Source organism: Cyprinus carpio, chromosome B14, assembly GCF_018340385.1.
Source record: "Cyprinus carpio isolate SPL01 chromosome B14, ASM1834038v1, whole genome shotgun sequence".
NCBI classification, from domain to species: domain Eukaryota; kingdom Metazoa; phylum Chordata; class Actinopteri; order Cypriniformes; family Cyprinidae; genus Cyprinus; species Cyprinus carpio.
The window spans coordinates 20,636,501-20,652,387 of NC_056610.1; the positions used below are offsets into that span (position 1 = coordinate 20,636,501).

A 15,887-nucleotide genomic window follows, 5' to 3' on the forward strand; every position below is an offset into this window, starting at 1 on the left:
TTTTAGATATAGTATTGCTAAGGACTTAATTTGGACAATTTTAAAGACGATTTTTTTCAACATTTTTTGATTCCAGATTTTCAAATGCTTAAATCCAAATTTTGTAATATCCTAACAAACAACGGAAAGCTTATTTATTCAGCTTTCAGATGATGTAAAAATCTCAATTTCGAAAAATTCACCCTTATGACAGGTTTTGTGGTCCTGGGTCACAAATATAATTCACTTTTTTTAGTAGTACACTGGCACAAACTTACAGTCGTTGAAAAGCGTTTATATGAGGTTATGTTTATTTATAGTATTTATTTAAAAATAATTATTAGGCATTTGTTATTTAAAAATATATAACTGTAAAATAATTTAACTATATATATATATATATATGTGTGTGTGTGTGTGTGTGTATTAATTACATTATATATATTATTCTATTATATATTATTATTCATTAGATGTATTATTAATATATTATAGACTAAATTTTAATGACATATTTTAATACAACAACCAACATTTTACTGAACATTTAGACCTTTAGAGTTTTCTGCCCCATACATGGTAAAGTGGCATGAAAGGTGCTGTTATACTACTAAATTCTGCACCGAAACACACCACACTGATTGCAATGCACGTTAATGGCTCGCAGGGCACGCTGCCAGTGTTTGGTCTCTGCCCCTTTTTAAGGTTCGTTTAACTCGCTTCCAAATAAGGAAGCAAATGGTGACAGTCGTGAGCGCGCTTCAGCCAAAGACGCGCACATCAGGCGGCTCGCGACTCCGATCGCCATATATGGAAACAAGGACATTTCATTTCTATAGGAAAAATTCACACAGCGCACACTAGAGGGAGCGGTGTACAGCAGCAAAGAATAAAACTGCAAAGAAGGAAGAACGCGTCCCGCTTACTAAAGAGAACAGAACATGCTTTATTATCTACAGTTTGCAGTGAATTAATTATGTATAAATCAAACGTTCCATTTACTCGCTTTTGTTCATTTGTAGTCTGATGCAAATGAACGGATGTTCAAACGTAGCCACGATGCTTACGGAAACGTTCTCTCCGTTTAAGTCAATGTTGACACCTAGTGTACAAACGTTGACTCTTCTTCACTTTCCTGCCTTCAAGTGTATGCAAACAAGACCCATCAGTGTATGACATGCGTATGGCTTTATTTTTGGGATATATATAAAGTGCATGTAACAATGAAAGTGATATACAGGGACAGAATGATCCCTGCTCGGTCAGTTTAGGCAGGTCCACTTGATTGAAAAAGTGAAGGTAACATTAAAAGCCTCCAACTGAGGCTCTGGTGGAATGAAACAAAGAGCGCCACAAATACACTTTACAGACATTCCTTGGGGGACAAATGCATAATTTTTTAGTCTTTAAAAACCTGGAAAAATGCTTTCAGGTACTCTGGATTCTCCAGGTGTACTTTTTCACCACCACATCATACAAGGAATGTTATGGGACAAAAATTAAAATGGAAAGTCATAGAAGACACAACAGTGCTCAAATCACTCCAATGACAGAATCAAATCAGGAGTTGACTAATGATATGCAAATTTTAACCTGATTACAGAATAGTGCACAATGACAGAGCTTTCCCCGTAGACACTGTTGAATAGTTAATATTAGCTTTTCTATCAATACTTTGAGTGCAACTTGATGACAGTATCAGGATGGTTTTGAACACCCAACAACATGCCAGCAGTTAAGAGGAAGTGAACAAAACCAATCCAGCACTCAAGAACATTGGGATGGAATAATATATGTATGTTACCCTGATTATGAAACCCAAAACAAGTGAAACAGCTTACTGACAGAAGCTCCCATATAAATCATACATAGATGTGTACAAGATGGAATGCATAGAAGGCCACAATTTGGTACACAGATCACATAATATAGTTGCGCTTTTAATACTAAACATCTTATCAAGCTCAAGCCTTAATGAAGTAATGGCAGTTCATGTGCAAAAGTATTCCTGGCTAAAAAGAACACACAGATAACATGTCTACAGAGTGAAATACAAGTGCGATCTAAACGTTATACAACCCTGACCTGCTATGGAGGATGTCTTTGGCTGAACTGGAATGAAAAACTGTAAACATATCAATGCAGTTCTGGGGTGAGTTTAGCCCTTGCGCTAAATCCATACCGGTCCCTGAAAAAACAGCTGCTGGTTTGTGATATTTGGTCTTGTGTTCATATTTGTGTTGATATTTAAAAATCTTCTTTAAGATATTCTGACAAAATGAGTCAGCCTGCATTTGAAGTAGAAACTGAAGTGCTATGTTTGGAGATATGCATTATTTGGTAACATTATTGGTCACGTCTGTGCAGTTTACATCTCGGTCTGGCATCTTCTTTATGAATGAGAAGCTATCTTGTCTTTTTCTGTTGTGCAGCCACCTGACCCTGGCTTCTTGTCTTGTTTAACACATCTGTGGCCTGAAAAAAATTTAATTTAGACAACATAAGTACATTTTTAATCTTTATTTAAAATACATACATACATACATACATACATATACATATGCATGTATAATAATTAAAGAAATATTATGTACCTGCTCTAGTATTACTCCAGCAGCCTGGTCTATGGCTGAGCCTACTTCTCTGTACTGGCCAGAGTACCGGATAAAGGCCCAGGTCAGCATAGCAATCATGGCCAGGCCAACTACACAGTCACATGCAAAGGAAATAGTTTCCAGGCCAATGAAGAACAGAATTCCTGACAGAACATACAGGAGGCAGACCAGGACAAACAGCACTGCAGGTGTCCGGAAAGCACTAAAAACATTCTTGGACTGAAAAGACAGCAAGTGTACATAAAATTAATAAATATTTGAAAGATTTTCCACACATTAATTTTTGCTTTTGATGCTTTTTCACTTGTTACCTCGTTGTGCTTGCTGAAGGACTCCCACATCTCTTTCAGCTCTCCTTCCAACTGTTCCTGGTAACGGTAACAGAAATCCCGCCCCCCCATCTTCTTAGTGCTGGAGAAGAGATCAAGGGCCTCCTGCATGAAGAAACGGTGCTTCTCCTCCAGTGAGTCAGGAGCCACATAAGGCAGATCTCCACCACACACCTAACAGTGAGAGGGGATGTGTAAAAAATAAATAAAAGGACATTATATCAAACGTTAAATGGATATTGGGTTTGGTAATCACATGCCAATGCAAATGTAAAAATGTGCATTAGTGGAGTGATATGCTCCACAGTCATATCATTCTATCGTCAGCCTGTGAAATCGCCGATACACTATACTATCAGTCTATTTTTTTTTTTTATGATGAGAGAATTCAGTTAGAAAGCGCGTGCACTGCACAACAAAACTCCAGTGTGATGACTCATCTGAACGCCTCTGATTGGCCATTGCAAATTATAAGTTCAACAGAATCATGTGTAATTGGTTATAATGTTAAAATGTGGAAAATAAATATGATGGAACAAATAAGCCCTAATATTAATTAGATAGCCTGATAATGAGTCGATAGACGCTACTATTGTCTATTTGCACAACCCTAGTATTAGTATTAGTTTTCATTCAGCAATAATATGATGTATTGACCTTTTGAAAGGAACTGTACTTATTGTACATACAGTATAATGAGTGTGTAACACATTGTACATGTAATGAGCGTGTAACAGCCTGACCTTCTCCATATTCTTGTAGTACTGGTCTTTTGCTGACGCCACAGCCGCAAGGTTATTGGCCTCTGCTGTAGCCTGAATGAGTCAAAACATTAATTCAACAACATGACATCTTGTGACAAGTCACAAATGAATACCAAATATCAGTAAAACTGCATTGTTACCTCTAGCATGGATTTAGGGTGTGGAAGGTCCTCTCCCTGATATATCTTGATATATGCCTGACAGCGGGGAAAAAAACAACTAATTTAAAATGCTGCTCAACAAAATAGAGATCAAGATGATCAAAAGCCAGGTGTGAGCTCACCTTGAAGAACTCCAGCAGGCCCCTGCAGGTCACCTTATTCCCATTGATCTCTTTCACAGCCAGCTCGTCTGTCTTCAGCAGGTTGGGAATGAGTTCACGCAACTGCTCCTTGAACTCTGGAGCCACATCTGAGAGTGGCAGGAGTGATTGTTAGAGAGAGAGAGTTAGGACACAAATAACATAAGAATGTTAGCATATAATGAGAGATGTAAAAAGAAAATGAAACCCACAATGAGGGACACAAAGAGGGATGCAGATAACAGTAAGTGGAGTGTTGACAAATATGATTTGCTCTATTATTTGGGGTCAGCAAGATTTTTACTAAATAATATTTATTTAGCAAGGATGCATTAGATTGATCAACAGTGACAGTACAAGTTATTAAAACATTACAATTTTTTTTAATAATTTTAATAAATTCTGTTATTTTGAACTTTATATTCATCAAATAATCCTGAAAAAAATGTACAATGGTTTCCATAAAAATATTAAGCAGCCGTTTTCAACTGTGATAAAAATGTTTCTTGAGCACCAAATGTGTGTATTAAAATGATTTCAGAAGGAAATCACAGGACTAAATTACATTTCAAAATATATGAAATAGAAAACATTTTAAATTGGGATAATATTACTACTGTTTTTACTGTATTTTGAGCAAATAAACAGCCTTGGTGAGCATAAAGTGAGAGATTTCAGAAACACTTTACAACAAGGTTCAATTTGTTAACATTATTTAACTACATTAGTTAACATGAATTAACAATGAAAAATACTTGTAAAGAATTTATTAATCTCAGTTCATATTAACTGCAAACTTTACCAATACATTATTAAAATCCAAAGTTGTATCTGGTAATATTAATTAACAGACCCAAGCAAGCATGAACTAACAATGAAAAGTTGTACTTTTATTAATTTTAACAAAGATTAATAAATATATTTTAACAAATGCATTGCTAATTGTTAGTTAATATTAGTTAATGCATTCATGTTAATTAATAAACCTTATTGCAAAGTGCAACCAATATTTCATCCAAAACATTAGAAACATCTTACCAACCCCAAACTTTCAGCAGTGCATGTCATTTGTGTACCAGCAGAATTAGGGATGGGCACTTTGATCAAAGTACTATGATATCAGAAAATTGGTGTAAAAATGTTTTGTAGTCGAAAAAAAACAAAACAATTATGGTGTTTTTAAGATGGATTGTTGCTGGCACTATTAAATGTTCTGGTAGTTGTGCCCATCCCTAGGTAATAGGTGCAGTAAAACATGAATGAAGTCTAATACCACACAGCTGTCCCGTGAAAGAAGGGCTTGTTGCCACCTTCAGGCCAGGGTGTGGTAAGAGAAAACAGGATATGGAGGTGAAACAGGAGTGAATGTGTTCTCTCACTGTCTGAAGCTCCTCATGCTGAGTCGGCTTCACCTGAACACCGCCAGACAAACACATAAAAGAGATATAACTACAGACACACGCACACACACACACACACACACACAACTGAACATACCAAACATGAATATCATTCTCAGTCACATACTTGCAGACGTTTGTCCAAGAAATCACTTCCTCCCTTAAACCCGTATTTGTACTCATACGGGAAACTCCAGTCTCTGACCAGGAACATAAGTGACTGCGGGCGAGAAAGATTTGAGCCGGCATGAAGGGAATACTAACGCATAAGTGTTTTCTTTAATACACAAGTTATATGTAAACTCTGTCCCGAGCTCTCAGACAATATTGTCCATGGTACTACCCCAGTATTATTATTCTTGTTACAGATGTAAATACAATGGGATACAAATATGATGATCATCCAATAAAAGATTTTAAATACCATGATATTGCCATCTGATACCATCACTGTAACATGGTGTCACCACATTTCTTTTTAAGTCCTGAGGTTATTGTACTTATGAAGCTAAATGAATGCCAAGCAAAAACCACAAATTTGAAATACAAATTTGAGCACAGAGGGCACGTGTCACTTCAGGTACAGACATTTAAACAGAGGTGACTACAATGTCAGTATCAGCAAGGTGTGTTCATACCTGAAAAGGCTTTAGAAAGATTTCATCCATTGCCAATCGGCCATACTCTGTAAACAGCTACACAAACAAAAAAATGACAGAAGTCATTAAAAGAATAAAACCACAATGTAATACAAGAAAAAGGAACATATAATTGTGGTTTACTGTATGGTCTGTGCAGTGCTGTTAAAAACAGATGCATCAATAATTTAATGGCAATGCATTTAAAAGAATGAATTTAAAGACACAACCTCTCTCACAAGGTTTTTAGCATGCTGAGAGCTTATTCCACATAATACACAATAAGTGCATAAATAAATTATAGTTGAACTCGAAATGCCCTGCTGTGCACAATGCTTTCTGACAGCAATAATAGGTTATAGATATTTATTTGTTGAATATTAGTCAGTTACTAGCTGTTGCATTATAGCTCAGGCGGTTGTTTTTCAGCGTTTCATGAGAACTCTGTGCTCCGCTCTTTGCTGTTGTGTATTGTCCAGCTCTTTTAGAAGAAAATAACTTTTTTTTTGGATGTGCATGCCCCTACAAAATGAATCTGATTAGGTTCTGATTATACAGGCCTGCCTAAACAGTAACTAGTTAGATAACTCACTGACTAGTCAAGTATGAAAATATGCTCTTTTACACATATCTAATGAGAACAGTGTTATATAGGCTATATGTATTCTTTCATCCATAGTTTTTGGCACAAAAAAAAAAAAAAAAAAAATTATATTAATCAACAATAAATCAAAAAAAAGAAAAAGTGACAGTAAATGCATTTCTAATGACTTATATAAAGATTTACATTTCAAATAAATGCTGTTCTTTTTAACTTTCTATTCATAAAAGAATCCTGAAAATGGTATATTAATGCTTCCACAAAAAATATTAAGCAGCATAACCATTTTGATAATAATACGATGTTTCTTAAGTACCAAATCAGCATATTACAATGATTTCTGAAGGATCATGTGACATTGAAGACTAGATAATAATGCTGAAATTTCAGCTTTGGATTAAAAAATAGAAAACAGTTATTTTAAACTGTAATAATACTGCAAAATATTACGGAACCAAACTTTTGAACATTAGTGTACATTTACATAAGAAAATTTTAAGTATGATAACAGGGTTATATAATCCTGACAGGATTAAATAATCCAATAATTTATCTGTGTTCAATTCTCCGGATCAAAATAACAGGACAATCTAAAAATAAGTCAGTTCAGATTGAGACTGCTGTATTCTTGGCTAGTTGTGATTTGACTAACCTGAAGTTGCTGTAGATCATCTTCCTGAATATTCTGTGACAGGTTATAAATCTACATGAAAAAAAAAAGGAATTGTGATCCAATTCTAGTCTTCTTTTAACACATTTGTGGCTAAATAGTAGAGATGCATTGTGGAAACCTGGACAGAGCTGGTCATGGTGCTGAGGGCAAAGATAGTAGCGCAATCTTTCACTGTGGACTGGGAATCAAATGCTCCTTGTGTGTCCATTAAGAGCACAGCAACCTACAGAGAAAAACAAAATGCTATTTTTAATACAACGGTTCTTCAATTTCAAGAGAAAGTGACCGGAAGTGATTCAAGATTGTGAAAAAGTGATTTAATGGTTTCTGTAAAAACATCATGCATTAAGCCATATGACAGATGATAAAATCTTGACAGGAAGTGACAGAACTGCACCACAAACTTACTATGAATCTGAAACCGGGCGGGGTTTCTAAGTGCAGACTGCTTACTGGACATGAACCACCAGATAAGATATCAGACAGTAAAGTTGATTTCTGGGGAACTGAAACTGTCTAATACTAATCAATTAGTTCTTCCTTCAAACTCAGTTCTTTATTCCCACCATATCTCTAACATGCTCCACTAGTGACAGGAATTGTGAGGAATTTCACTTAAATATAACATAACACTAGAACAGATCTTAATTCAGTAATTGCTCCAGCTGATTTTGACCGATTAATTCAAAATAATCAGGTCATAATCATTCATTCAGACTACACTGTCCACACTGCAAATTATTTGTTTTGTGACACCTTCAAAGGACAGTGACTTAGAAGCAGATATTACACATACATACATACATACATACATACATACATACATACATATATATATATATATATATATATATATATATATATTATATATATATATATATATATACAAAGAGAAACAATGGATCTCATTCACTAACAATTGAGTGGATTATTTCATATTTGTACTGCAAGTACAGGATGACATTTCACAAAAAAATGATGCCTAATTCACAACACACGCTTACACACATATTTTTTCTTAACCTTGTTTTAATGTTACTGAAGTTAAAGTTTTCTAAATTAGATGAAATATCAATTTCATTTTAACTACATATACATTATATGTCAAATATATTCTAATTCTAATCATGTTAAGATGAAATATAATTTTCTTCATAACAAAATTATAAGGCCACCCAGAATATGTGTTTTTGCATACCTGTGGTATCAGGTGTTCCTACAGAAAAAACTGAAAAGTTCTTCCAACAACACTGTCCAAATGATCCCCTTCAATACAGAAAGATGTTTGTGGAAACTTTCACATGCAGATTTCACAATCTAACCTGTGCATACTTAGTAAATGTTGCCCATTATTCCACTGTATTATTTCTCTCTCAATACTGACTGCAAGTTCACAACACTGACTGACTGCATTAGTGGAACACAGATGTTCAAAAACCATTAAAACCATCATGAAAATCATTAGGTTTTGGCATTTACAAAAACGGAAGTAAAACTTTAACCAGTTCTGAATAAGACCACATGACCACAGTGAGCTGTCTGCTGTTAGGTGCTTGTTACCTCACTTCCATCCTCCTTCGGCACAATGAAAACTTCACTCCATAACTGGATGCCGGTGGTCTCTGGTTCTGATCCCCCTCTCCAGGAGAAACCGGTAAGAGGCTCATTCTCCTGCCCAAGCCAGTCCTGACCAGGCTGGAGACGACAAAAGAATAAGAGGTGAGTTTACACAGGGAATAAATATGCCTGGCTTTCTGCTCAAGAGCAGCACACCACCAGGAAGCCAGATATATTAGAAACTGTCATCTTAAAACTGGGTACATTTTGCCTTCATATTCAATTATGTGCTGCATTACATGATCTTAATATTGAATGTTTTTCTTCTGACCTTCCTATACATGTATCGGAGCATGAAATCCAAAAGGAAACTTTTCCCCTTTCGGAAGGCACCAGCGACAGACACGACCACCACATCCTTATCTCGAACCTCAGGCCTCAAGAGAATTCGACTGAGCGCTTCTGTGTCCAGGTCAAAGGAGTGATCCTCCTTGTTGACCGTCACGATCTGAACTGGCCCAGGATCGCCCCTCATCCTCTGTCCTATATCACACGCTTACTATGGGCGACAATAAAAAGATTCATACATACATTCATATTCAAGTGCATGCCACAATTAGTTTTGACCTTTACAGCTAGCTGTTAGTATCTGCTTGGAAATATCAAAGACAGTGTGTTAAATCACATTTCTGGGAGACATTATTTTGAGACAGTACTGGCCCTGTTGGCTCGCAGGGCAGGGTTTGTTGGGAAATTGCGATGTGGCAAGCCAGTTAAAAGGTTCAAGCATGCTCTTCTCCACTGACAGACTTCAGCTTGAATGTAACTCATTGTTTCAATAATTCAGACTGCTTTCACTCGTGGGCAAATGAGTACAATCAACGTCAAAGCCACTGATATCTGCATATAGTGGAAGAGTTTGTACACAAATGTGTGTATAAGTGAAACAACACACCCTTGAGGAATAAAATACATAGGCGGAACCGATTAAAAAAAAAAAAAAGGTGAGGTGTGGAGAAGACAAACCTGCTTAAAAATGTCAGGAATCCCTGGCTGTTTCTCAAAAGAGTATGTAATAGTTACAGATTCTTGTAGTACTGCATGCTTTGCATGTAGTAATAAGAAACGTGGCAACTGCCCTGAAGAAACTTCTGTCAAATATGAAAAAACAAAAATTAGCCTGCTCAATCCAACAAACTTATATTATGAAACAGGCCCCTTTCATAATTAAAAAATAGCTGAAAACCAGGCTGAAATTAGCCTTTATTACATTAGTGCAGACACCTCCTCTCGCTGATAGCCTGGTTTAAATACTTTACATAAAAAACTCCCGGGTCTAATTAAAAAATAGTAAATATTCATGAGTAAGTTAAATCTGAAACATTAGTCCAGGCACCTCCTCTCGCTGACTGGCTGAGTTTCAGACCCTTTATGTAATATTTTCCATATAAGACTCAGAAGTTGTTTGTTTGGCGACATCTTACAAGATGCATGTACATGATTACAATATAAAATCAAACTTGCTGATATTAAACTAGCTAGTTACCATCGCCTCGCCCCAGCATCGAGGAGTTTTAATCAAACCGACAACATATTTGAGAAATGGACGAAACTTAAGTAAGCCATTTTAAAAGTGTCTTGAGCTAGTTTACATTTTGCCGTCTTTGAAAGCAACCAATCATTTCCAGTACCTTATGCTTCGTTTATCACTGCAGACCTTCCACTGGCTCCGTTTCAGATTATGAACGTTTCAGTTTTAATAAACGCAACTTCGTCCGTCAAAAAACGTCCCACCGCGCGTGTTGCTGGGAAATGTAGTTTTGTTGGAAACGAATTCGAATGCACGCCAACTGTTAGAAAGCCACAAAAACTACAACATCCAAGAGAACCCGGAGCAGACTAGCATGACAAGTGGCGTTTGTTGTTACGGTCCAATCAGAGGACGTAAATGTTATTGAGCCTAGTGATTTAAAAGCGTGAAACAATATTTTAATCTTAAGTTTTAATATGAATTAAATATCACCTCTCTGATTACACTGTGCGCACATTTACACCTGTTTTTGTTACTCGGTAAACTAATGCTGTTAAAAACATTAACGTTAGCTCATGCCAACATTGAAATGGTACAAGCAATACTTCCCCCTTTTTTCAAAAAAGTTTTGCCAGGCATCTAGGGAGTGTCTTCTAGGTTTTTTATTATGAGTCACACTGGTATTATGGCAGCCTTTACTTTTGGTGTAGCCAGGACCAAGAACCACCCATAAACACATCTCATACATTACACAACATCTTTTGGTTAATGCAGAGCTTGAGTCAAATATGTTTGTTATAGCACATGCTCAAAATGAAACATTTTTAAAGGGATTTTCTGCTTGCACTCTTAAGCTGATTCTACATCCTAAAGCTAAAAGAAAAAAAAAATTATTAATTCATAATTATTTGCTTCCTATTAAATGTAAAATAGTTAAAATTATTCACATGATTCATTAGGTTCAGATTTTCAGAACATTGGCCTTTTTCTTTCAAGCCACTGCAGAGCAAGCAACATTTATCTAAAGGTTAAGATGTGTCGTTTTCATAAATGAAGCCATATGAGAAGACATTAATAGCTTTACTAATTCACTCCTCAATGTCTTCTGGTTAAATCTGTCATCTACTAAGAGCTTGCAAATTAAAACTTAAATTTATAATCTCATATCTTAAATCAGGCAAAGATTTCAACATAACATTTTAGTACTTTATTGCTACATGAGTTACACATGAAGAGGATGGGGTCAGAGTGTCATGTAGTGTCAACCTGTTAAACATACTAAAATAAACACGTGAATAAAGCAAAATATGACATGCATCATACAACACAGAAAACTAATCACTACAGAATGCTGTAGCATGACAATAATCATCAATCAAGAAATAAGGGTTAGATATTAATCTTTCCATCTACCCAATCTAACAGCTGGCAGTTTATCTCAATAATACTTGAACATGTTCATAATTTTGAACAATTTCATACTGTAAAAAAACCCTTTGTTTCTTCAAAAATTACATCAGAACTTTATCCCTCTAATTTGAATGTAGAACACAACAAATCTTTAGAATAACCTTAATGGAAGGGACTTAAAATGGCATGGAAGTGCATGAAATATTACCTTTCAACCATGACAGTAAACAATAAATATTTTGTTCTTTATGAAAGCATTTTGCAGATGCTTTATTACCTATTATACACTAATACCAAGGATACCCTCACAGTGCTGTTGACAGTCCCTACAAATGTTTTATTTAAATCACTAGATTATTTGAAATTGCTTATGTTGCACCATTCATGACAGTAAGTAAAAGTTCAGGCAGTAATAAAGTGCCAATAGTACATCAAGCCTAGAGTTCTCACAGTGGCCCCATCTCCCCATTAACTCTCCTTGCTTGTACACAGCACATAGGTAAGCTCTCAGTGGTTGCCTCCCGCGAGGTCAAGCAGTGACCCTGCAGCCTCCTGAGCCTCTGCATCAAGCTGCAGTATCTCAACCGACTCCAGGTCCAACTCAGTGTCTCCAGGAAGAACCAGGTACTGATACTGCTGATACTGGTAATAGTGTAACTCAATGTAACCGCTGTCTGCCAGTGGATCTTTCTCTGAATCCTCACCGACAACCTCTGTCAGTTCCACAGACTCCATGGGGACCAGCTCCTCGTGATCTGGTGTCAAAGAGCACGGCGGGTTTGAAGACAGAGAATCTAGATCTGAGGAACAGTGAAATAGAACAGTCTGTGATGGAATTAAGAGAAGTGTATCATACATAAGCAAAGTGGACTACAAGAACAGGTCAGTAGTTAGTCTGACAGTAACTCTCTGTGACTCACAACAGTATATTTTCTTTCATTCACAAAAAACACTAATTCACGGTTACTGTACTATTGTATTATTACTATTTAATTAGTACTGTATGGTGAAAAATCTTTGCAAATGAAGAAAGAAAACTGTATGTTATCTGAGACTTCTTTACTTAAGTGACCCTGTAGTAAAACAGCCTGACACAGAGAGGACGACCATAATGTCAACGTGGCTATAGGTTGCTAGGGTAATGTCCGGCCATTACCAAGACAACAGCTCACAAACATACCGTGTCTGGGAAAAGTGGATAAAGGCTAGCAAACAAAACAGTGCGTGCAAGAGAAACACCATTATCACACAACACCGTTTTAAAAGTTTGGGGTCATTAAGAATGAATACTGTCATTCAGCAAGGTCACAAATTGATAAAAAGTGACATTAAAGACATTTATAATGACATAAAAGATTTATATAAAAAAAAATACTGTTCTTTTTAAACTTTCTACTCATCAAAGAATCCTAAAAAAAAAAAAATGTGTCACGGCAGAACAACTGCTTTCAACATTGATAATAATTCAAAATATTTTGTAAGCAGCAAAAAGGCATATTAGAATGATTTCTGAAGGATCACGTGACACTGAAGACTGGAGTAATGACGCTGAAAAATTCAGCTTCACATCACAGGAATAAATTACTTTTTAAAATATATTAAAATAGAAAACAGTTATTTTAAATTGTAATAATATTTCACATTTTACTTAACGTTTAATCACATAAACCTAGCCTTAGTGAGCATGAGAGGCTTTTGAACAATAGTGTATAACATGTCTGTATCCATAACTGTTTAACATGTCTGTTTCATGCTCCTATATTTAATATTTATTTATAGATATGCTGTATTTACGATGAACACTTAACTAAACTTCACTCGGTATAACTATAATTTTTTTCTTTTTGTTAGAGCATACTCATTCCAGTATGCTAAATTTAAAAGCCATGTTCAGTTGTGGCTTACCTGAAATTTCCATGGTCTCACCCAAAGTGTTCTGACCATTATCAGCCGCCTCCAACCTGTCCAGAACGAAGGTCAGATATGCATGTATCAGTATCCCAGTGAACAAGTAATTTGTTCCTCTGCCGTTGTGCATAATACAATTCAATATTAAGCCTTACGAAGACGGTGTGTATCATAAGAAAGCAAATCAAACTCACAAAACAGGCTTGTTCAGCAAGTTACTGTTGGTACGATGACAATAATGAGTTTTTCTAAGAACTTCCAGAAGAGCTGGCCGATATTCTGGACAAACACGCCATAATGAGCCCTTTCCAACAGACTGCAAAACAAAGCAGATATATTTCATTAAACAACTAATCAGTATAGACTAAGGAGAATTCTGACTGGAAGTCTGACGCACTTGACTCTTGTCTCGATGTATTCGTTGGAAGCTCTTGCTTAAGGAAAGGTTGTGTCGGACCGAGTTCCTCCATCCACCGGGAGCCTCTCTATAATAGGGGAAGTTTTCAACAATCCACTCATAAATACCTTTCACAGGGAGCCTCTTCTCCGGCGAATCTTCTATCGCCATGAAGATGAGGCTGCTAAAAGAGTACGGGGGTTTGGCAGGGGAGAAAGGCAGCTGCTGGACAGGAATGGGATCTAATGTCTGGGGCAGTGTGGTGATTTTGGGCAGTGGCTGCAAAGGCAACAGATTCCCTCTCTGATGCAGCCAGCTGAGGCAGGTCAGGTCATCCTGGTCAGCTACTGTGGAAGGACTGAGGCAATGTGACCCTCCAGATGCCCAAGGGGTTGATGTAAAGTGAAGATAGGAGGATGGGGAGGTTGGGGAGGAAGGGAGGGACGCAGACAGAGCAGCAGCAGGCTGTGGAAGAGAGGGGGACCGAGACAGAGCTTCGGAGTTATTTTGGGGGGGATGTAAAGGAGAATGGGGTGGCAGTGCTTGTGTGTATTTCTCCATCGGTCTCCCAGCTGCAAGATACAGGTCCACACATTCACCTGTTGCACAGCAGAAACACACAAACAGCGTAATATTAATGCATTGCACATATACTTCTTTAAACAAGCACAGATTTTTTTTTTTTTAAAGAAGTTTTCATAAATAAACAAACATATAAATAAATAACTTGAATGTATTAAACCCAGGAAGGAGGCTGTATCATTACTTTTTCAATACTGAGTGCACGACGAGTAAATGATTGAGCAAGGTAACTTAGTCAACCGAGAAATAACATACAGTTAGCATTCAACTGGCGCTAAACAAACACGGGTATGATGGACAGCTCGGCGATAATTAATGCGAAATATGAATATGAGAGAATTTTAAACAAATCGACTATTTTATCACCTGACAAAGACAGAAAGCCAAGCCACATGGTCTATACACACCTGAGAAAATGGCGCAAGAATATTAAGTTACATTTAGAATAATTACCCAAGCATTCACGCTCGCGTGAAGCCTTTATTTCAAGACAAAAGAGCGATAGAAGAGGGGAAAACTTACCTAAACAAGTAGGAACGAATTCAAAGCATCCAGTCTCCGACTCTGCTCTCTTATAAGTTTAAAGTTTTTGTCAGAAGTGTTTAAATAGCTGCAAAAGAAGCGGTTATGTCTCGCACTATCCTGTCCTGTCTGCGCTCTGTCCTTTCCCGCGTTTCCTTGGAAACCAGAAGGACGCTTTGCAGCCGGCGCGCCTCCTGCGAGTGACCCCTCGTTAAAGAGACACGCGTCAATTAAAACGAGTTGGCTTTATTCTTGACCTTAATTTTGGCCGCTTATACTTCTAAATGTGACCTAGACCACAAAATCAGTCATAAGGGTCATTTTTTTATTTATACATCATCTGAAATCGGAATAAATAAGCTTTTCATTGATGTATGGTTTGGCTGAGATACAATAGTTTTAAAATCGGGAATATGAGCGTGCAAAAAACAAACAAAACCCTCCCCCAAAATATTGAGAAAATTGCCTTTAAAGTTGTCCAAGTTGTCTATGTCCTAAGCAAAGCATATTACTAATCAAAAATTTAAATTTTAATATATATACAGTATGACATTTTACAAAATATCTTCTTGGAACATGATATTTACTTAATATCCTAATGATTTTTGGCATAAAAGAAAAATCTATAATTTTGACCCAAACAATGTATTGTTGGCTATTGCTACAAATATGCCTGTGCC

The 15,887-nt window shown here is 36.6% G+C and overlaps 2 protein-coding genes across 3 annotated transcripts; both read right to left on the reverse strand.

Moving 5' to 3' along the window:
- Positions 1-1,148: 1,148 nt before the first annotated feature.
- LOC109102153 (atlastin-3-like) lies at positions 1,149-10,685 on the reverse strand. 2 transcript variants are annotated; one of them, XM_042738520.1, is made up of 15 exons: positions 10,549-10,630; positions 9,884-10,008; positions 9,189-9,416; positions 8,861-8,995; positions 7,419-7,523; positions 7,280-7,330; positions 6,027-6,083; positions 5,516-5,608; positions 5,262-5,400; positions 3,971-4,098; positions 3,828-3,884; positions 3,667-3,738; positions 2,906-3,097; positions 2,574-2,813; positions 1,149-2,454 (listed from the first exon to the last, which is right to left on the reverse strand). In XM_042738520.1, exons 3-15 carry the CDS (start codon positions 9,390-9,392, stop codon positions 2,386-2,388), a joined length of 1,542 nt encoding a protein of 513 aa, XP_042594454.1. In that variant the 5' UTR covers positions 9,393-9,416; positions 9,884-10,008; positions 10,549-10,630; the 3' UTR covers positions 1,149-2,385. The 2 variants fall into 2 exon arrangements, with proteins under 2 accessions (XP_042594454.1, XP_042594453.1); XM_042738519.1 differs by lacking the exon at positions 9,884-10,008 and having other exon boundaries at positions 10,549-10,685.
- Positions 10,686-11,580: 895 nt separating this feature from the next.
- Positions 11,581-15,626, reverse strand: LOC109102172 (forkhead box protein N3-like). The gene is made up of 5 exons (XM_019115505.2): positions 15,208-15,626; positions 14,104-14,702; positions 13,901-14,022; positions 13,704-13,759; positions 11,581-12,598 (listed from the first exon to the last, which is right to left on the reverse strand). Exons 2-5 carry the CDS (start codon positions 14,662-14,664, stop codon positions 12,306-12,308), a joined length of 1,032 nt encoding a protein of 343 aa, XP_018971050.2. The 5' UTR covers positions 14,665-14,702; positions 15,208-15,626; the 3' UTR covers positions 11,581-12,305.
- Positions 15,627-15,887: the final 261 nt, after the last annotated feature.